The sequence below is a fragment of the Amblyomma maculatum genome, chromosome 7, assembly GCF_055883805.1.
Source record: "Amblyomma maculatum isolate TAMU_Amacu chromosome 7, ASM5588380v1, whole genome shotgun sequence".
Classification (NCBI taxonomy): domain Eukaryota; kingdom Metazoa; phylum Arthropoda; class Arachnida; order Ixodida; family Ixodidae; genus Amblyomma; species Amblyomma maculatum.
Genome location: NC_139350.1, coordinates 87624190 through 87647960, shown reverse-complemented (window position 1 = coordinate 87647960; position 23771 = coordinate 87624190). Strand labels below are relative to the sequence as shown.

Sequence of the window (23771 nt, the reverse complement as noted above, 5' to 3'; positions counted from 1 at the left end):
AGCGCAAGCACTGAAAGCGAGGGTAGCTATTCACGTGTACGCCAAGGTCTATGTGTACGCATCGTTTTTAGTTGGTAACAGCTTAAATCATTTGCCTATTAATAGAAACGCTCATAAAATTACGATACACATTTCAAAACCATTGTAATTTAAAAATATGAGTAATATGTAGTGCCCTGTTGTAGAGACTACACACGCGCCTGCCGGACAAAGTGTAGTGAGTTCGCAAAACTAGCCAAATTCACTTCACGCCGAGTGTGTTCGGCAGTGAGTGTCATTAAAGTTCATCGTGTGACACGATGCGAATGACATTAAAGGCGAGTGCACTCGTTGAAAGTGACACTAAACTTGCTCGTCTGACCAGGGTATTAGCTGCGACACCCGGTGCATTGAAAAATGGAAAAAAAAAATAATAAAATACGGCGTTTGTTGTCTCTTGTCAGCGCGCGCTTCGCGGGGTACCAGACAGGAGCGCAACACGCTTTTTCTTTTCTCTCTGTGCTCGCGCACCGCTGTCTGCATGCGAGCGCGCGCAACCGCTCCGCCCGCGCTTGGTCGGTCGCGACACGCAAGCCGTGACGTAGAGTCACGCGAGAGAAGCGAGCGCCCTCATTGTTCCGTGAGAACAATCCCGCCTGTGCCGGCAGCAACTACTCAATTTACCAGAAATTTAAAACATTTTTCTCTAGTTACTGAGCTGCTCAAACAGAGCGAAGGCCGTGGCCATTGTAGAGGGGGGTTTGTGCTTAACATCCCAAACCGACTCAGGCTACGAGAGACGCCGTAGTGGAGGGCTCCGGAAATTTCGACCATCCTGGGGTCTAACGTGCACTGTCGTCGCAACGCACACGGGCGCCTTGCTTTTCACCTCCACCGAAAAGCGGCAGCCGAGGCCGGGATTCGATACCGCACCTTGGGGATAGTAGTCGACCACTGTAACCACTGCACCACCCCAGCGGGCAATATTGTCATAAGTGTTATGCAAGTTGCTTATATTGCCTAACATTTCTGTGACATGAGGAAACATTAGCATACTATAACATTCAAAATAAACATACCAATGTTGACTTTTCGAAGCTGTTGTATGTGTTACGAATAAATGTTGTTTTAATATAAACTTAACATGTCATTATAATGCTAGCACTGCCATTATAATAAAGCACTGCAAATATATTTCAAGCATTTAGTCCCAGTGCTTTTCCCTTTTTTTTGTGCAAGAAATATAATATTGAACAATTCTTTGCAACAGGACTGACAAGACCTTAGAGATGATGCCTGCTACAGAGTGCACGCATAGCCCAATTAGATACCTTTAGCATACTGCATTTGCGTTATTGGAGTACGGTGAGCCCGCCCAATGCCAGTGAGCATGCGCCCATTGGTGCCAACACGGCAGGCACATTACAGGCAGCTGGCACATTCAAGGCGATCTGCAGCGAGTCAGGGCCAATCAGTACGTGCAGCAATGGTGGCGGGTAGGCTCATGGTACTCCGGAAATGGTAACACAAACATAGTATGGTAATGGTCTCCATTTTTTGTTAGCTTTGCTTATTATTCATTTGCTGTTATCACTCCTGGGACACCCTTCAGTGGTGGATATAAGGATGTTCAGATGTGAGCGTAGGAGTTTTATGTTGTGCTGCATTGCATAGCTCGAGTGTTTCCCTCATTGTTGGTCTTTAGATTGTAAAATGTGCAACTTGTGTGCCATTACCAGTGGTGGGCCTGCATGCTCATGAAGGGTTGCTTTACCATTTTCAAAAATGTTGCATTATATATTACATTTATGTTTAGAAAGGTTATCCTGTTCATTTTCAACAATAAGCATTAAGAAAATTGATATAATGTTTGCCCGGAACAGTAATTTAACATTAGAGAAACATTTTTGTGCTACCTGGGACACGAGTAAGTGGCAGATGCCGAGTGAAAATACCTGACCCGGCTAAAATGGGAGCAAATAGCGGAAACTTCACTGCCCGAATTTAGAGTTACTCGCAGATTATTCGGAAATTCCAGGTTGGCCTTTAGAGTCCACATTCTGAAAAAAAGGTGGCTTGCAACACGAAAATTCTGGATTGGTTGAAAGGTCATGCCACCTTGGGATTTCTCAATCTCTCAACCAGCTAGTGCTCATCGCTAGGCCAAGTAACCCATTGCTAAGCCCCGATTGGTCAGCAGGGTATGTGATGTCGCAAGACCAGCTGACGTCACCTACCTGCTGGCCAATCATCGAATTTTGTGCCGAGCCAGCAGGTGCTCCAACATGTGACATGGCTGAGCAGATTGCTCAGTGGTGTGCGTGGTGTCACGATACCAAGTGGCATGGTCGAGTTGATAGGTGACTTGGCCAAGTGCTGATTCGCCGCTGAGGAATGTGATATCCTAGTTGACCAATATCAGGTTTCCACATGCTGTTTTTTATGTAAGCTCACACTGCATTTTTCTGGCAATGACTCGCATAATGCCTTGGTGCTAATAGTAATAAGAAAGTGACTATGAACATGTCAAGCTGAAGTTAAAGAAACAAACAGCAGCAAAACTACTTCAAATTCAATTGCATTTCAATCTAAAGGCGAGTTGAGCATCCCTATAATTTTCTGCTCATGAGGACTCTGATGCCTTTGAATGCCTGTATGTGTTTTGAGCTGTTCCAGAAGAAGGCACTTCAATATCTGGCTCAGTGCATGGAGTATGCACTCCCATTTCACTATTAACCTACCAAACATGATATTAGCAAATACAACAAAAATGAGCTATTTCTAGTGAGCACAAATATACTAAGCAAGGCTTTAATTATGCTTTTAAATGTTGTAGTACAGTTGTTCCAACGCAACACACCAAACTCATTTTCTCACAAATAGATTGTGCATTACCGATTGTTTAATAGCCCTGCAGCCATATATACCTGTCATGGCATCTGGAGGCAAGCCTTGAAGCTCTGCTGCCGCCAATGCACAACGGCGGCAGAACATCTGAAGAATTTACAGCAGAGCCATAAGGCAGGCCACTCTGCACCCTGCTTCACTAGACTTCTCTACTTTTGATCAAGGGAGTGTACAAATCCAAAATTAACAAGTTACTGAATGCAAACTATTGTCCCCCCATCAAACTGAAGCTGCTAACCTAAATAGCCTTTTTTACATACACACATTCATGCACACATGCATGCACGCACATCCAAACACACATGCAGATGTAGTTTTGATATATGACTTTCAAGACATGCAATTTTATGGAATTTAAATGATATGTCACCCCTCGCATCAGTAACTTGACCTAAACTATGTTCTTTGTTTAACAGCACTGTTCTGTGTCAATACCTCACTTATTTGCCAGCTTAACAATGACTTAAAGGTACATATGCATAATGCATTGCAAATATAATGGAAGGAACATTTCCATTTTCACAGCAATATATCTCAAAAGCATACAATACATTTGTAACATGTCTACTTAAACTGCTGCATTGAAAGACAAAACATCAGTATGATTTCTGCAAAAGCCAGAACAGACTGTCCTATAGTGTTTCTTGAGCCAGCTACAGGATGTTTTCAATGTTATTGTTACAAACAAAACATAATGAGTGCATAGTCTTCGAGCCTTTTCTTTTATGTTGCTAAAAGGAACCACTCCTAGTCTCATTTTATGATGTGCTATAAATAGGGAGGCACACACTTCAACTTTTAAAAAGCAAGTGGGAAACACACACAAAATAAAAACATACAAGTCAGTCAAAGCTCATAAAATAACCCTGTTAACGTTCCAGTCCAGACAAGCAACTGTCAAAACTTGCAATCACATTCATGGGCAACTGCTTTTAATCAGCACAGAACACTGATGAGCTATATGAACTGAACATTTGAGTGATTAGAAATATGACATTATTGTGAAGGACAGCAAAAATATAAAATGAAGCATCCAAACTTTGAAAGGAAATTGTTCAGAAAGGAGGCCAAGCTATTGCATTGAGATTTTTCAACTGGCTGGAACCTCCCTATACATAACATCTTTATACAGGATATACATAAGTTCAATAAAGACTGCTCATCACAATGACCCCATAGATCCACAAAAGCAACATGATTAAATTTAATCATAGACCCACACACATCGAAATTAGCCAGGTCATTCCGAACAGCTCAGTGCACTGATGTGGACTCAGCAGAACCTAGATCTGTTGGCTGCACTGTAGCAAAAAACTGCAAACGGCACCTGTTGAACCATCTCACAATACAGTCACAAGCCTGTCAGGCAGGGCTGAATGAATACTCCTAAACTATCTGGACTTTTATACAGAGCAACAACAAATTCAAGCTTGCTCAATGGTGCCAGGTGTTAGACGAGTTTACATGCAAGAAATGTGTGAAGTTAGGCCTGACTTGAAACAAATCCAACTAGATACCACGGAGTGTATTAAAAAAAAAAAATCATGACCACAAAATTTCTGAGTGGACGTAAGTTGGCTTCCCAGAAAACGTATGCAGTGAAGCCTCTAAGTCAAGCAATGTCTTAAGTGTGTCTCAGAAATGCCTTAAAAAGGCCAAAAGCTCAGTGCAAACTGTATGCTGCAGCCCACTATATAGATACTGTAATGTTTTTGCGTGTAGCCAAATTTTTTTCCCTCTTTTCTATTTCTTTTGCCATCTGCATGGTTCACCGCCCCCCGAGCACGATTAAACATTTCCATCTTCAGTGCACAAGAAGAGGACTAAAGAGGCAACATGAACAAACAACATGCATGTTTCACACTTCATCTCCATGCCCTTTACACTGCTCAACACAGGGCCTATAAACACTGGCTGCTGTAACTGGTTCTTTCGAGGCTGGGAACAGGAGTTATACTTAGCACTGACATTTTCAACTGCACAGTCAAACCTCATGCCAAGCACCACCGCTTGGTGCCACAAGTGTTGACCACAAACACCTAATTTAGCAAGAGCCTTGGTACAGGTACATGCCAGCATCCAATAATATCTGTCGCATGTGAGTTCACGCGCTAGTGACGGCATTGCTGGCAGCAAGAAAATGTACAGCTATCAGTTAAACAACACAACACTGAGCTGCGCACATACCTGGCATCACAGCAGTGGCACATCATCTGCAGTTCCATGTGGTACAGTTAGATGTTAGCACACCAGTTTCCCCTCTTCCCAGGTTCAGCAGCCTCCGCACAATTGGGCTGGGCTACAGTTACCCCAGCACAGGCATCAAAATGGCGGTTAGCATACATGAAGTGTTGGCACCAAATCCTAAGCATCAGATTTTGTAGTAGTTTTAAAGCTGACAGCAACAGTGCCAGCATAAAGGAAGTTACTGACATCAATAACTCTGGCTTAGGAAAAACTTTCTTCTGTACGATGTTGACCCGGTACACCTTCCTCCACTGTATGCGCCTTTCATATTTTGTCACTCTGCGCAAAGTGGTGCTTCTTCAAACCCTACTATCTACAGAGTGGATGCGTCACAAGGACTCATATGCCTCAGTTGCTCGTTCCACACCGACATCATCAGTGGCACCCAGAAAAGCCTCCAGCCTTTCTGCATCGGAAGAGCTCTCTTCCACAGCTTTACGTTGCTTGCGGTGAGATTTCTTCTTTGACTTGTCACTGGACTCGTCTTTTTCTTTGTCCTTATCCCTGCTGGACTTGTCCTTGGTCCTCTCTTTTCTGTGTTTCTGGCTTCGCTCGGAATCATCCTGCATGCACCCCCAAAAAGCCATTTGCTGTGTAACACTGAGCCTCCACTTTACTTGCAAGAACACATTCAGTGGTAAACGCAGCCACTAGCAAACAATAGGTACTGCTTGAATGCACTCCATGCATGTGGACATAAATCCATGCATCCTGTTCACCAAGAGATACACACCTTTTTGGACTTGTGCTTGTGCTTTTTATGCTTAGTGATGGAAGCAGTGCCTTCATCCTCTGGTGTGTCACTGGTTAGGCCACCCAGCTTCAGCTGATGCTTCGAGACTGAGCCTGCTTGGGTTTTTTTGTTTAATTGTTTTTGGCAGATGGAAAACAGGGACAAGAAAGGGTGGAAGGAAGAACGAAAAAAGTAAACATGAAGAAATGAGCCAAAAATAACTGTTCTGCACTGCACAAAAGCCCACTTACCATGCATGGCGATTTTAACGATAACAGCGAACTGACAAGGTCCCGCAGTGCAATGTAGCAAAGGATGTAGTTCTATGTGCACTGATTGTTTACATACTAGTACGTGGCCACTACATCATGGTGTAGTGGCCACAATCCTCAATATGCGTGCTGCCATCAAACAGCCGCATGCTACCATGACAAAAATAACTCTGCATATATGTATTTCAACCCTTTACAATATTTTCCTCTTGTTAGTACCTGCTCCCTCACACTATCAGACTAACATTTATCAGTTCTGCCCATTATGTGTACCATATAAAGTCTGTTCCTACACTTGATTTGGGTTGGGGTACCACGTTTGCTCTATTGCCACACTGGCCTCCCCCTAATTGTTAATGCAGCCCCCATTATCTACATTTTCATACATCATGGTTATATCCTCAATCAAATTTCAAACCTTTTTCTTTCTTAATTTATTTTACAAAACCAACACACACATTTGACTAGTGAAGGGTCTAAAAACAAGATAACCACAAAAGAAACAGCAAACATTTACAGATTTCATACGAAACGATGATAAAATACTAGCCATGACAATGTAGATATGTAATGTACAAAACATTCGCAAATGCTAAGGGAAAAAAAAACAAGAAATACCAAAAATCAAGTCAGAAATGCATAAAACCAAACGCTGAACGTATTTACTCGCATAATGCTCGCACTTTTTTTGTGGAAAATTGATGCTAAGTTGGGGTGTGTGATAATTATGCGGGAAAAATTTTCGAGCACATGTTTTGGAGCGCTGAAAGCAAATTTAAATAGGTGTGAATCGAAATTCTTAGGCCAGCTATTGTAAATATAACCAAAACATTACTTTCAAGCAGAACTTGCCCTTGTTATAAAAGCACAAATTGCTAAAGCACTTTATTTGCCACACGCAGCCTTATCACTCCCCGCGTTTCGTGGTAGAATGCTCACAGCAGACCATAAATTCTACTCTTGATCAGAGACTTGATCCGAGTCTGTATTGAGACTGCAATCGCTGTCTCCAGTAGCGCACTACGCAGAACTCTTTGACGCCGAAGTGCCTGCTGGCAGAGCGGTTGCTATGCTGTAGCCCATACTCAAAAGCTCAGCTTAAAAGCAGCTGTATAACTTGCGTACCGCCCCATTGTGATGCGGCACCAAGAACACGGTAGACGGTGGAAGAGAGCAAGTAACACGGACAGAATGAAAGAACAATGACAACGAGACGCGGAGACACTTCGAAAAATGGCGACGACTACAAGCTCATGGAGGTAAAAAAAAAAAGCCAAACCTATGATGATGATCTACCTAAGCTCGTTATCGCCGCCTGGTAGCACGTGCGCACACAAGGCCAGCTAGGTTCTGTAGCGCTTCAAAGGTGACACTTGTTACTACTAGCAGACTCTCACGGTGGTAATATTGGTGGTGTGATGACAAGGAAAAAAAATTCCAATTTTTTACGCCCAATGTTGGGGGTGCGAGCATTATGCGAGTAAATACGGTATTCACTCTCATATTTCCATGTAATCAAGAAAATATGTTTCAATAGTCAAAAAGTTTTACATTCAGAAGTTTAATGCCATTAGAAATCTCATTCTGTACCTGGATACCACTGCATTCTAACAGTCTTTAACCATGATGTTTTGACATGATGATAAGGTGAATCTATTTATACTCGCCGCTCTTGTCTCTATGGTGATCTAAACATTGTAAGAGGCAAGGAAATACTCGTAATTATTATTGTGTTTATTACTGGGCGCTAAGCAACTGATACAGGTAAATTCTCAGTTGCTGAAATTGTGGCAAGCCAAGGGAAGTTGCCTTTGCAGAAGTTATGGTACAAACAGCATACTTCTGCAGGTGAATAACTAGTTTTAATTATGTTTTAGGTACTGCTACCCTGTGTATAGGCAGTAGCACAAATGATTGTGCATTAGCGCAAGATACAATATATAGAAAATTGTACCATGAAAACATTCTCTAGCCCTTATAGTAAAGTATGATAACAGAAGCCTCCACATTCCAAAGTTCTTAGTGAGCAATGGCATAGTCCTTTATTGCTTTCTGGTCATAAAACTTCACTATAATGCTAAGGGAGAGCTTCATACACTGCCCATGGCTGTCATGCTGAAGGTGCACCGTCCAGAAAACTCAGTGTTTTTGCAACCAAGAAGCCCAGCAGCTGTTAATTCTGCAACCAAATTCTATATTTGCCGTGTTTATTGCTGCGAACCATACAAAACTTTATTTGTAGCCTTTCAGCAGTCACAAGCATACAGCCTTATCACTTAGCACATGGAATGATTTTGCACTCTGTTGCCCACGATATCTCCAGGTGTAGCACTCATATATGAACAATTTACAGATCTAATTAAATTATAAGGATTGCACATTGAAATTTTTCACACATTAATAGATGTGCTTGACATGTCTACAACTTTTATGCCAGGGAAGCAAAAATTAAAAGAATGGTATAGTTGCACTCTCTGGCTCTTGTAGAATGCACTTTTTTAAAGGAAGCTATTAAAACTTGGGCACAATGATTAGCCATAAATTAATGAATATTTCAAAATTGACACATATCACACGCAAAAATAGGTTGCATATTTGTATTCAGCACGCAAAAGCACATTAGGTGTGCTATTTTTATCTATGTACAATAAAAATTACCAAAATTAGTTTAAACCACAGGGTCCCCCCTTAAAAAATAATAACAAAACGCGATAAAATTCCAAATATCAGGTGCAAATACTGACTGAAATATACTGGCAGCCAGCAAGTTCTGTGGTGGCTCTTGCCAAATGGTAGCACCTCGAGCGGCTGACACTGGCCCTTTATGAAACTCCGGCAGGAGTTTTAAGCCCAGGAAGCATTGAAGGACTCTAGTTGTAATAAATTAAATTGACAAAGCAGTGATTATGTCACAATTTATTTGTGCCTCAGATGATAAACACTAATGGATCCTTCGAGTGGCTGCTGAAACCAAAATCAAGAAAAAGAAATAAAAGGGGTGTGGGTACACTTCAGCTCCACCTTTAAGGCTACAAGGTGACAGCATTACGGCTCCCATTTGCCGGATCTCCATCTGCATCCTCGTTTGAGTCCATTCAGAAGGGTAGATACTTGGGCTTGTTGGTACATGATCGAAGGGAACAAAATGTGTGTGTCTTCTTTCTCTGTCCTTGTCTTGGTGCGCTACATTTTGTTCCCTTCTGAGTCCATTCACTTTGCTACTCACCTAATCATTATTCTTTTATTTGCACCTCTATTATCAGATACATATTCATCAGCATGCATTTGCCGCTAGCATATGGTACCTCATTATGAGAAGGACCACTATATAGATATAAATCGCCACTTTAACAAAGCTGCATGACCGTGCCTGCATGGCTTAGAAGCCGCATGCATAACTAGGGCCCTGGAAAGCTGAATTCTGATCTCACCCTCCAATCTGAAAGGTGAAGCCGGAGGAGTTTGGCATGCCTGCTAATTCAGCCACATCATGTCGTACACAACTGTACGGACAGTAGTGCATGATCATGTCACCTGCCAGAGGCATACTCATGATGCTTAGCTCACAACACTGACGACGCCGACATCAAATTTTTCCATGCTCCTGTTAATGCTTTACAATTGGAAGTTCTATTACAAATTAATTATTGGGTGCAGGCAGATTCCACATGACGATCCATGAATTTTAAATGCCCTATGCACTAATTAAAAGAATAAACACATAGTAATATGGTGCCTATGGTCTTTTGGAGCGTAAGAAATTAAGCACAATGACTTACCAGGCTGTGGTGAAAGGGTGTTATACCTCTTCTCCAAGAAGTTGAGGTCTGCACTTGGCATACTCCAAAATGTCGGTGCAGGCTCAGTTGGCGCATTCTCTGGAGCGGCCGGTGATGACGTGCCATCAGGATCCTCCCGGCTGATCTGCACCATTTTCAAAACCAATGATGTAACCCAATAAATGCATAGTTGTAAATCCAAGGGGCACTGAGCATTTGTGGAAGGATGCATAGTATCAATTCAGAACTAGGGCTTTTTCTGCTGCCAAACCTTCACTACTCTGTAATCCTTTTCTTTTTCCATTTCATTTCACCACAATACTACAAGCAGCAGCAGCAGTCAGTACAGTGGTTACTTCAAACCTTATTCTACTTGAACAGACTCTACAGTGCCATCGATAGTACATGCATTAAACCAGGCTGCCTTTCATTTAATTTTGTTTTGTTCAAGTCCTGACTAATATGATTTTACGTTTAATTTCAAAAACAGCACTGCTTCAACCTACTAAAACGTGCTCATAGTCAGAATTACAGTGGTGTCCGTAGATTAAAATTTGCTTAGGTGGCTAGTGTACACTCCGCTTAATACAGTGTAAGCTCCTTCATTTGAACCTCAATAATTCGAATTTTCAGATAATTCAAGCTACACTACTTGGTCCGGCCAAGCTCCATAGAGGTCTGTGTACAAAAAAGCCCGTTAATCCGAATCCAAGTCGGTTCCACTAAGGATAATTCGAACAACGCAGCGCAGCATCTGGCCGGCCTGGCGCCGGGCACATGACCAAAGAAACACCCCGCTATAGGGTGGCATAATTACATGGCTGTATGCGTCCAAAACAGGGACAAAGGTAACACCAGGTAAAACCATGGAAGAGTGGATAATGCCTAACCATTAAATGACTGGCAAGGTGGCCGGCAGTGCCAGAGGTTAGGGGGGTGGCAGCCGTGGCTGCTTGCTACCTGTTCCACATGACCTCCGAGACTTTAAACTCAATGCTGCTAAATTCGACCCCCCCTTAATTCGGAAATGAAGAAAAGTATTTCTGTTGGTGCGGTCCCAGCCAACGCCAATGTAAGGCTGCAGCATCGGACAGATGCTACGGGTCTCGCATTGCTTAGGCCGCATCCGGTTAGAATGGCATGATTACCAAAATAGCACTCCACAAACCTGTACATGTTACGCAGTAGGCCGCGCACCCCTAACGTGTGCAACAGCAAGTGTGACAAAACACAAATGGCCTCATCAAACACCCCCTTAATAGGCTGACTACATAGTTCCAGTTTCGCTTTTATAAACTTCGCGCTGACTGCGCCAGCCCGTGGCAATGATGGTCACTGGCCACGGCCACGCATCAGCCAGCTAACCGACCACAACTGAGCAGCGTTTAGGACAGCAATAGCCGGTTTTCTATGCACTCCCACAATGTACTTTCGTCAACTGCTGTTCAGTGTGTCATGCAGTGTAGCCTCGCACTCCACGCAGGCTGCCGGTATACACTGCCGCTTTCTGTGTTGCACCGTGAAGGATGATGAGTAAGGAATCAAGACTACTGGCTCTCTGTCAAGTCCCCTTACCCCACCCACCACTAGAGCTAAGGTAAAAAGGTGCTTGTAATAATAACAATACAATAATAAATAATAATTGGTTTACAGGAAAGGAAAGGCGCACTATCTGTCACACTTCACTTGAACCGCACAGAAGGAAGGAAGGTGTAAGAGAAAGTGGAAAGACAGAAAGAGAAGTCGTAGTGGAAGGCTACGGAGTAGTTTCGACCACCTGGGGATCTTTAACATGCACTGTCATCGCACAGCACACGGATGCCACTCGGTTCTGCCTCAACCGAAATGCAGCCGCCGGCGGTCGGGTACTCGCACCGTGATGTTATCGCTGTGCAGCATCTGGCGTGCAGCAAAGAAATGCGCTAGGGACTGTGACGGCGCAAAGCAAAGGGATGCGCTTACGACGAATGCTGTTTTTTAAATTCTCAGCGGCAAAAGTGGGAGATAGGTTTATTACACGAGTAAATACGGTAGATTTACCATAATGTGAATGGTTCTTGTCAGATTTTTCAAGGCCATTTGATAATTCTATTTTTCCCGGTTCCCGTGAAGTTCAAATTAGCAAGCTTTTACTGTAGTATGTTGCAATATGCATAATCTGCTTCTGGTGATCGCAGACAGCATCCCCCCTGTTAGTCTCAATGCCTTTTGTCTCTTGTTGCATCCAGTAGAAGAAATGCACTGTGAACAGTGCAAGATATGCTACTCAGCTTTCTGTAACAGCGTGCACAGGAAAACTTGCAACATAAAGAGTGGCTACACATTGCATCATACATCCAATCTAGCAGATAACTAGGCAGCGCAGTGGCGATATCTATTGATTCCAACCTAAAGGAACTAGCTAGCGCCTCAGTCAGGGAATGCACGGTAACCGAAGGGGAGGAGCTGGCCGTTGCTCTTGCGGTGGTAGCCGGGTATCGAAGCAACACGTCCCTTACCATTCTTACAGATTCGAGAGAAGCGTGCCGTAACTACATGAACGGCCGCATAGGTCGCGCCGCGCTCAGGCTCCTCCAGAGCGCGACCCCATCAAAAGTCAAACACAACATCTACTGGGTGCCAGGACACACCGACATAGCGGGAAATGAACACGCCGATCAGGTAGCTCGAGGGTACACGAGCCAAGCTTCCTCCCAATCGGACGATCTACCCGAGCGAGTCGGCCCTATGTACTCAGACATTCTGAACTACTATAAGGGGGTACGGATCCGCTATCCGCCGCCTTATCGGGATCTAAAACAACAAGAGGCAGTGTACTGGCGAAGACTGCAGACAGGAACATTCCCCAACCTGCATATCCTAAGCAAAATTTACCCGTCACAATATTGGGACACCTGCCCATGGTGTGGTAACAAACCTTCGTTATACCACATCACGTGGCAATGTAGAAATAACGATAGCTTTCGTAAAGACCCGAGTGCGGAACAGTGGGAGAGCCGGCTCTCCAGCGGTGATTTGGATTGCCAACTAGGTCTAATTCAGCATGCCCAGCGAGCAGCGAAGCTCAGCGGAGCCCTGGAATAAGGGCACCGACCCTGTGAGAAGACGGAAGATGGACCTCTTCTGCTACTAGCACAAGACCTTCTTAGAGAAACTAACGTATTTCCTATCCAGGCGCGTAGCCAGGGGGGAGGCTTATGGGGCTTCAGCCCCCCCCCCCCCCAAATGTTTTCGTGCTGTCATGCACCGCCGACCAAGACAACCACCGGCGCTCGAAAGCATTCTGGGTTTTGTCTACAATATCTTTTTCCGGTTCGTTCGAAAATACATTTCGGCACCAACATTACGAACTTGGGGCCTACATTTCGTAGCAACGCCCATGCAGACGGAGTCACGTAAAGCCAGGAACCATTTCCGAGCACTAAGTTTCAAGGGCGTTCAGATAGCAAGCGGGCTCGTCGCGTCAATTCGCGTCGGCCGCGGAGGTGGGGGTGGACGACGAAACAAGACAGGTTTCCATTCCCGCTCAGTGTTTCAAAGGCATTATTTCCCTCGCCTTCGACTCCCCGCTTCCTCAAAATCCCTGTGTCTCTCTTTTGGGGCTTTCTTTTTTCTCGTGCCTTCTGCGAATCCTCACCGTGCTGTAGCAGCTCTTAGTGGTACTCCCTCGCCCTTCTCCCCGTACACTATGCTCTCTCCGCGGTTGCGCTTTTTGTTTGTGGTTGTTTTTTGTTTTTTTTTCGTTTTCACGCTTCTTCCTACGCGCCGAAGAGAAGGAGCTGAACATTGGCCCAGGAGCGTTTTGGTTTTTTTATTGCACCTCGTTTTTTTTTCCTACACCGCTCTTCGCCCTATGCATCTTGCAGACGCCGGTGAGCGACCGCGACCAAAAGGCATCAAAGCGGCGCCGATGGCGGCGGAGTGACCGTTTGTCTCCTGATGAGGCGCCCAAGCCCCCTCCCCGCCACCCCCTTTTTCGGGATGGAGACGGAGACGAGCTGCCCTTTCAGACCTTAATCCCCCTTAAAACAGAAACTGACCTACGGTGCTGTCGCGACCGAAGCGTGGCGATCATAGCTTTGTTCTTGCCTAGATCGTCTGTCTTTCTGTGCTTAAACTTTACTATCTGTGATTGCGCAACATGTTTATGTGCCTTGTTTGACGCATCATATGCAGTGACTTTGCTTAGTTGCATAGATATATTGGAGACTTGTACGTATATTTAAATGTCATGTTGCGAGGTTTTGTGCATACATATAGTGAAGTTTGTTTCCAGGGGTAATTTTTTGCCCTTATCAAGTTGTATCATCTCATTTATAATATTCCATTATATCTTCGCATTTGTATGTACATATGTTTCGGAACTCTCCTGCTTTTTCTGTGCGCTCTCTGTTGCGACTATAATTTCACTTAAATTACCCACAGTATACGACCGGTGACAGGTGTTCCTGTGCAATAAATGGAAAAAAGGACAGCGTCATTGGCCGTTGGACGTGTACAAAAATGTAAACAAGCGTCTTGGATGACAGATCCAATAAAGCATTTCCCTTCAAAGTGTTCATTTCTTGGCCTTTACGTTTTCATATCAGCGGTATGCACTGCTTTGCTGGTTTCGAACTGATATAGTTCTAGATTTCGTTTAATATTTTCTGTACTTATTCAACAGACAGAATCAGGGAAGCATTGATGCCAGTTATTTCTGCTACAATGTTTGTCACATACATATATGTTCTTTTATAATAAAGTTAATATTTTACATTTGTCTTGGCAGTGCGTACTGCGTGGCATTCAAGAATTCGTTTGCAGCACCTAATACACAATGGCTATTGGCTATTGGCTGGAATTAATCATATTTGATCCATCGACAAATTCTATATGGAGGAGGACGCGCTGCAACGTGAGCCCCCCCCCGAACAAAATTTCTGGCTACGCCACTGTTCCTATCCTATCCTATCCTATCTTAGGCAGATTTTGACAGCAGACCTAGAAAACTATGCCACAACCCCACTAAGACCCTACTAAGAAAAAACAATAAGTTGCACAACATGCTCCGAGGCACCCACATGCCTCAGGAACAGCAGTAGACTAAATGAGCACAGGGTGCATCCACAATAGTGTCCATATTCTCAGCGGCCGACACGTATATACAGGAGGCTTTGGTTACTGACAGTACATTAATAGCAGCTATATTAATTAGAAGCATTATTTGGAATATTAACTCGCATATGTTCCCTAAGAAAATTTGGCACGCCTCCCGTCTCTTAACATTACACCCACGACTTTTCGTTCCATACCTCTCTGCGTGGTCCTCAAATTAAACTAAACTCTTTTCATTAGCCTTCAGATTTCTGCACCACAGGTGAGCACTAGTAAGATACATATCATATTAGTTTCCACTTGAGGAGTAATGGTAACCTGAATTTCATGATCTGATAACACTTGCCGAATGTAGTCAAGCCAGATTCTTCTAGTTATTTCCCTTTCGTGGTCCAGATATGAGGTTACTACCTGTCCTAAGTAAACATACAGTCGCCGACCGATATTTCAGATGCCCAATTTTCAGACCTGCCTGATTATTCAGACTTTGCCATGGCACCATCACACGCTCCGTAGAGTCAATGTATGACATCGAATAAAATTTCGGGTGTTTGAAACTTTTCTCGTTCAATTTTCTAGTCTTTTTTCTCGATCACAAGTCAAAAGCCACGAAAAATTGCAGCAAAATCGTTGCCATGCTGCTTTTCTGCTAACTCGAACCCATGTTGCGTACATCCCGTATACCTGCTATACCCTCGATGGCAGGCGCTACTAGGTGCATTCTCTCGCGACAAGCTTGCAACTGACTGCGAGCAGTCAGTGAGCCAGTCGTCGGCCCTGTATGGTCAGCTGCACTCTTTGCAATGCCCCACGGGTGCACTGTTGTTCCCTTCAGAGAGGCGAGGCTTAGCCACTTCGGCAACCATTCCCGGGCCCATATTTAGTTTGCGTCATTATCAAAGTGTCGCTATCTCACATGACTTAGACACATCTGATTGGTGGAAACGTCGGAACAGGGTGTTGCCACTACGGAACTGAAAGAGGTGGCAACAACCTGTTCCGGCGTTTCCACCAATCAGATGACTCAAGGTTGGGGAGATAGCGACACTTTCGACAATGAAGCATAATCGGAATACCAAGCCTTGGTTTCATAATTTCATTGCCTGCTGCCACCTATGACACTGACACTGCCTTCGTCGTCTGCTTCCTACACCACAAAGCCTTCGAAGCGAGGAAATTATGAAAGATTAATGATGGAAAAGAAAGCCGCCATTATAAGGCAAGTGCAAAGCGGCCATTCGCAAGTAGATGTCGCCAAGGTATTTGAAATCTCGAAGCAAACGGTATTGGACTATCTAAAAAACAAGGTTAAGATTTTAGAAGCCGCCGAGAAATCTACCGGATCATGAGAAAAGAATGTGAGCCAAGATGCACACCCAAAACTCGAAGAAGCTCTTCTGATGTGGCTGAAAGCCATGATCGCCAAACAGGTGCCAGTGTCTGGTGATGTTTTAAAGAAAAAGGCCGAGACCCTGGCACTTCAGATGAACATTGAGGGTTGTAAATTTAATAAGATACTTTGTTGGGCGAGTTGGTAAACATCCATTATTAATTTAAACAGCGCGAACAAGAAGACACAGGACAAGATAAAAGGAAGCCACAGTACAAGCGCTAACTCACAACTATGCCTAAGCCTTTACTCCAAGGCCCAGATAAAAACAAATATGACGAAAACGAAACAGTCCCATGAAACAACCCCTGGGTTTACTTGCTGCACAAAATGTCACTCAAAAAAGAGATGTCTTTTTGAGTGAAAAGATGATGAGAGAAATAGTTGAATCATATTTTATTTCAACGGACAATAAGTGTGTCAGGAAGACTTCTCTTGCTCTTTCAAGCAAAGAGATGTCTTTTTTGAGTGACTTCTTGTGGAGCAGGTAAACCCAGGGGTTGTTTCAGGCGATTGTTTCGCTTGTACTGTGGCTTCCTTTTATCTTGTCCTGTGTCTTATTCGCGCTGTTTAAATTAATAATGGAAATAAATTTAGTGATGACTGGGTCCGAAATTTTAAGAAGAGAAATGATTTGAGCTTCAAGAAGATGAGTGGTAAAACTGCCACTGTCGAAAAGTTTGTTGCTGAAGGTTATTGCTGTGGTAGGCTCCAACTGCTCCAGAAGTTGGAGCAGCTTTGGGCTGTGGAGTGCTCCAGCAGTTCGTGCCCAAAGACACGTTTAAAAGCGACGAAACCGGGCTTTTTTATAAATTGCTACCAGAAAAAACACTTGCATTCGGTGAAGACGCTTGCCCCAGTGGCAAACATAGTAAGGAACGGCTGACCGTCCTAGTTGGCAGTAACATACTAGGCACCGAAAGACTTCCGATGCTCATTATTGGAAAATCAAAAAATCCAAGATGTTTTAAGGGAGCACATGTTCCAGTATTTCACGAAGCGAACAGGAAGGCCTAGATAATGCGACAGTTTTTCGAAGACTACATTTGAAAGCTGGACAGGAAATTCCAGCGCCAAGGTCGCAAAGTCCTAATGCTTGTAGAACTCTGCGCTACACATGCACATGGCCACATAAAGGACCTCAAAGCTATATAGCTGGAATTCTTGCCGCCATATACAACATCACTGCTACAGCCAATGGACGAAGGAATTATCCGGACTCTGAAGCAGCTCTATCGGTCACGCATGCTGAGTCGCTTGGTGCTGTGCGTGGATAGCGGCAAGCACTACAAGGATGACTTGCTGTCTGCAGTCGGCATGCTTTCAGATACATGGAAAGCGGTGACCGAAAACACAGTCAGGAATTGCTTCTAGTACCACGCAGGTTTCACTAACCGACATGAAAGGCAGTGATCGTCTGATGACAGCAACATTAGCAAGCCTCAATGAACCCCTTCATCTGCTGACCTCATTGAGCATTTGCACGCTGCAGGTGCCATACCCATGGAAGTGACGATGGAGCAGTTCACCACACTGCCAACGCGACTGAGCTCTGTGCTGAATTTACAGAGGACGAAATAGTTCACCAGATGCTGTAAGATGATGACTCGAACTCCGACAGTGACGAGCCAGTGGCAATGCTGCCAACTAACTCTGAACTGATGCGAGCCCTCGTGGTGCTTTCTTCTGTTTACAGCAAGAACAACACTCTTGCCGATGTACAAGCTGACCTATTGGTACGGCAATGAAGCGCCCCACAGAAATGGACTGACGTGCTTTTCAAGCCGCTCCATTTTTTGCGCGAATTCATTTTTTCGGACAGCCTAATTTTTTGGACGCAATTTCGGCCCCTTGAGGGTCCGAAAAACCAGTTGGCGACTGTATTCACCTACCAGTTCCAGTGCTTCGCTACCTAATGTGAACTGCTGTTCCTTCCCGAGGCTGTTGAACATTACCTTAGTCTTCTCCATATTGATTTTCAAACCTACCTTTCCGCTCTAAGTCTTGAGTTACTCAGCAATGCAATGCCACCAGCGAATCTGAGATTACTGAGGTATTCTGCATTAACCCTCATCCCTAACTGCTCCCATAAAGCATGCATAAGCAGTCTGCACTTGCATGCAAAGTGGAAGTTAGTGAAAGTTGGCCCAACATTACCGCGTACGGATGCAGACGTAAAACAAGATACATACTTATGGAGCCCTCACAGCACTTGTTCTTATTCCAAACTACTCGTGCGCTGACCACATAGAAACTCAACTTCTACTGCCAAGAAAGCACGCTAGCAATGCCGAACACCTTCCATTCTCAGCAATATACAGACACCGACCTATTTTTTAAAAGCCAGATTTGCTGGACCTGCCTCATGACTCTGCCATGGCACCGTAACACACTTCATACAGTCAATGTATAACACTGATAAAAATTTCGGACATTTCAAACTTTTCTCGTCAGAATTTCTGGACTTTTTCTCTCGATCCTAGGCCAAAATCAGGCTATGAAAGACGCCGTAGTGGAGGCCTCCGGAAATCTCGACCACCTGGGGTTCTTCGTGCGCTAACATCTCATAGCACACGGGCGCCACTCCGTTGTTGCAAGCCATCACATATCCGCCAAGCCTCATTCTCATAACCAGTTTTTCCTTACTTCATCACGTTGGCATTTGACGAACCTTAGGAGGTAACGGAGCTCACCTCTAGTGAGGATGGGCAAGTCAGCACGAGTGTGCTTCTATCACATGACTACATGTAACAGCTTGCGTGTGGCCATGAGCGAGAGAGCCAGTGGCTGCAGCACGAATCCGCTTGCAGACAGCAATGCACGAGTACGGAAGCAAAAAAATAAAAAAATTTCATGCATGTCTAATGCACTGAAAAGTGCTTACTGCCAATTGACAACAGACAATGATTTTACTTCATTTGCAATATACAGGGTGTCCCAACTAAACACTACTTCTGAGAGAGCTTTGCATCCCAACTCCAGACGGTTGCTGGACCTTGCAAGAGACAGTGCCGCTCTTTTCTTTTTTAACCAACGCGCGCAGCAGCCGACTTCGACCACTCCTGCAAAGGCAGCCACCACTGCCACGCTTTTTTTTTTTCACGTGAAAAAAAAAAAAAAAAAAACAAAAAAAAACCACTAAAATAGAGTCACGCGGGAGCGACAAAGATCCTTTGTTGGTGTCCAGCACCTCTTTCCGTTTGAACACTCCACCATTCCAACCATATCACAGTTTTCCCGCCAAGACAGACTAACCAGTTTTTCAAGTTGCTCCGTAAAAAAAGTGATGTTTTTAGTGTGAATTCATTTTTTTGGACTGCTTGGTTTTTCTGGATGCTTTTCGCGCCCCTTGAGGAACCGACAAATCGCTTGGCGACTGTAGTACCAAGTATGATAAACCAAACGGCAATAATTCTGAATTCTATTTTTACTCTGGCACTGACACGTTCAGCTACTTTGTATTTCACTGTTGGCACACAGTGCTGTGTACCAGTGTCATATGTTTAACTATCTCGCGTGCATCGAACTAAGACAGCCAATTCTATAATGTTCACCAACAGCTCAAAGTAGAGCATTTGTCCACATACCTCCTCCCGGGACAAGAACGATTCCTCAGAAGGCTCTGGAAGAGGTGGAAAGAAACAAATAAGATTAACATGCAAGTTGGAAAAGCCCACACAACCTGCACAAGAGCAACAGCACACTTAAAAATTTGCTTTACTATAAACAAAGATAGCTCTGTTAAAGTCTTTAGTTTTGGTACAGACTCATAAAACTTTTGGTTTTCCAAACAGGCATTTGTTGCCAATGCCCAGCGTTTTTTGAAGCTTCAGCGATGCTTCTAGCTTCATTGCAAGAGGCAGCAAACAATATGTACAGGGTCATCCACTCTTAGCCTGAACAGGATCACCGTCTTCAAAGCCCTATTGCATCTGCCCCTGCAGATGCACAACAATAAATGTATCAAGGATCCAAGGAACGCACATCAACAAGGTTGAGGCAGAAGACGTGACCATTCATGCCAAGGGTGTGCTAGCCTGCCTCGACAGCGACAAAATAAAGGAAGAGTTGTGTGTGGCAGGCCAAGCAGAGCACTCTAGGTCCTTCTGTGCTGGTGTCACTTTGCTTCGATATGCGACTGCTTCAGAAAAACGTGAACATAGATCGGTGTATAGGAAAGGGAAGGCGCAGTCTCTGTCACACTTCTGAGTGGACACCTACCTGCACTGTAAGAAAAGGGAGGAAGGTGGGTGTGAAAGACAAAAAAAAAGAGTTGCCATAATTGACAGCTACGAAATAATTTTGACCACTGGGGATCTCTAATATTCCAGTCACACTAGCAAATTTAATGTCATTCAAATCGAATGGCATTAGCATCTAATGTCATTATTCGCTTGCTACACGAGAACATTTAATGTCATTAGGAAACTCATTTGGATTCGACTGCAAACCGAATGTGCACTCTTGATGCCAGATGTGCTTCCACGTAAGATTGAACAAAGGATGGTCGGCCGACCTTTTATATTTATTTCAAAATTTTATATATTGTTGCCTGGTGACTGAAAAGAAAGAATTTCCAATTGGTTTTGCTGTCAAAAATTTTTTTGAGGCACAGGGAATTAATGACGAAGAGGCGGAGTGCTGTGCTCATCTTCTATGCTGTTTTGGCCAACTTTGCTTATGAGTTACACAAAGTATGTGAATGTTAGGTAGCTGAAAATTGTCTTACTAATTATATGCATGCTTTTATTTGTATTGAGTTAACATTCACTTTTCATGGTAGCGTACATGTTTTTATAAAATTTCTCAAATTCGGCCCAGGAAACAAAATTTTACCTACTTTGCAGGACTTTACTTCAAAAAAGGCTTATGACAGAGCAACAATAATTCCACACTATGCTCTCAGCATAGTTATCTATCAAACGGCTAAAGCTTATATTTATTTACCCTTCAATAGAGAGATACAATCGTGCTAATTTCAAGAAAACAGCGAACAATTAAAATGCCTGAGGGCAATCAAAGTAAAAACCCATTTTTTTATACTTTTTATTCTTTGTCCATCTATTCTCCTCTCGCTCAGCTTTCAAAATCATTAAAAACATGTGGCATAACTTTGTTGCACTACTAATTACGGCAACTTCACCACTACGCAGATCTGAAGATTCTGCAGCATTTGTGAATCGCCCACAATATTTAAATTTTGACATAGTATTGTAATAGGGAGAAATATATCTACAAAAGAGGATTAAAGATACCATATACATTGAGAGACAGGCAAGGAGTCAGGTAATGAGGACTCAGCGTTCAACGCACTACTCTACACCTTCCACAAACAAGCGCGCTACTTTGTCCTAATCGTTCTTCATCCTTGGCATTATTGCATCTAGTCATTTTTTGTCTCGAAGTTGCAAATTAGGTGTGACAGATGCAGCAGTAAATAATTCGGAACCAGTTTTGTACGCCCAGAGTTCCTGATGCGCTGTAGCATAACTATGCTGAAAACAGTGTGGAATTATTGTTGCTCTGTCGTAAGCCTTTTTTAAAGTAAAGCCCTGCAAAGTAGGTAAAATTTTATTTCCTGGGCCGAATTTGAGCAATTTTATAAAAGCATTTACGCTACCCAGAAAAGCGAACGTTAACTAAATACAAATGAAAACGTGTATATAATTAGCAAGACAATTTTCAGCTACTTAACACTAACATATTTTGTGTAATTCATAACCAAAGTTGGCCAAAACAGCAGAGAAGATCAGCGCTGCACTCCGCCTCTTCGTCATTAATGCCCTGTGCCTCAAAAAAATTTTTGACAGCAAAACCAATTGGAAATCCTTTCTTTTCAGTCACCAGGCCACAATATATATAAAATTTTGAAATAAATATGAAAGGTCGACCGACCATGCTTTGTTTAATCTTACGTGGAAACACCCTACGATGTATGGCTTGGTTTTCTTGGCAAGTCCATACCATGGGCAACACGAAAAAATATTCTGAGCAGTATAAGTTAAAAATTATATTTAACGAGCTTTGTTTTTAAAACTGCTAATTTACATGTAAAACTATTCGCACTGCAGTCTCTCATGGTATGCCATTACTCTCAGTCACAGTAGCAGCCAGTCATGCCAGCGACTTTGAATCTTTTTCGGTTCTGTGTTCTTGGGGGCTGCTTCTCCCAGTGCATATATATCTAGAAAATATTTAAAGCTGCAACTGAGACCTTAACCTTTTGACCGTCAACTCCATGCTCTACATGTCTCCGGTATCTCTGGCCTGTCTACCCGTGTTCCACTGTGTCAGCCACATTGTTTGTTTGCATTTGTTGGATTTGTGGGTGTCTCCATACTAGGCTTGAATTTTGATGGCAGAAGCACTCCAGCATAGCTAGAAATAATGTTTCATGTTTGAATTATTGTACGGAAATGATTTAATCTGCTTTAAAACACTGCACAATGATTACAAATGCCTCTTATGTACACTCATGTTCCTTAATTGCAGTATTTTTTTTAGTGATGTTAATTCTCATCTGTGAATGACATATGTTACTGTGTACCGAAAGAAACAAGATGACAATTGGTGCATTGAATGCCATTCGATTTTAATGACATTAAATTTGCTAGTGCGACAGAGGTAGATAATGCACTAACATCACACAGCACGCAGATGCCTTTGCGTTTTGCCTCCATCGAAACATGGCAGCTGCAGTCAGGTTTGAATCTGGGAACTCCGGAGCAGTAGCCAAGATCTTAACCATGAAGCCACTATGATGGTACATAATTAGGTGCTGAAGAGCTATTTTGTCTACCTAGGTGACCCTGGGCTGGCAAGAGGTATACTAGGCTACACATGACTTGGCTATAGGTAGACTTTATGATCAGGTTTGACCATGTGGAGCATACCCAGCTGTTAAACTATGTCAGACACTTCTATATTCATTTCAATCCTAACCCATGTGTCACCACTCCACGTCTTCACTGCGCCTCATGTGGCAATTCAGCTTACTATGATTACAGTCTGACAAAATTTGTCTGCAGTAACCCCAACACACAATTCCTCCGTGACAGAAAGTAGTTCATGGTTAAGGGGGGACCCGGGTCTTTGCAGCCGAAAATTGGTCAGAAAATCAAATTTTCAATCTTCTCGTTTTCGTGATTATGAGATCCATCCGCAGCTATCTCCGAAGTTTTGTCGAAAAATATCGCCGAATTTGCACATTACAGCGTTCCAAAGCCGAGAATCTGCGCGTATGGCCCTTTAAACTGAGGTCAAATCACGCCAAATTTCGATCTTCCGCAGTTCGAGAAATACGCGATCCGCGGGCATAATCTTGGTGTCGTTCGAAAGATCGCGATTCAGGCCATTCCTATATCTCG

The 23771-nt window shown here is 43.5% G+C and overlaps 1 protein-coding gene across 2 annotated transcripts in view; it reads right to left on the bottom strand.

Moving 5' to 3' along the window:
• Window positions 1-2757: 2757 nt before the first annotated feature.
• The window catches only part of LOC146183895 (rab-like protein 6), a 97606-nt gene continuing 76592 nt past the window's right edge, over window positions 2758-23771 (bottom strand). Inside the window, exons 13-16 of one of the 2 annotated variants that reach the window (XM_084609225.1) lie at window positions 19992-20026; window positions 9918-10062; window positions 5867-5982; window positions 2758-5696 (exon numbers count right to left, since the gene is read on the bottom strand). In XM_084609225.1, the coding sequence (XP_084465351.1) occupies window positions 5463-5696; window positions 5867-5982; window positions 9918-10062; window positions 19992-20026 (530 nt within the window). In that variant the 3' untranslated portion in view covers window positions 2758-5462. The remainder of the gene's footprint in view (window positions 5697-5866; window positions 5983-9917; window positions 10063-19991; window positions 20027-23771) is intronic. The other variant, XM_084609226.1, reaches the window with a different exon arrangement.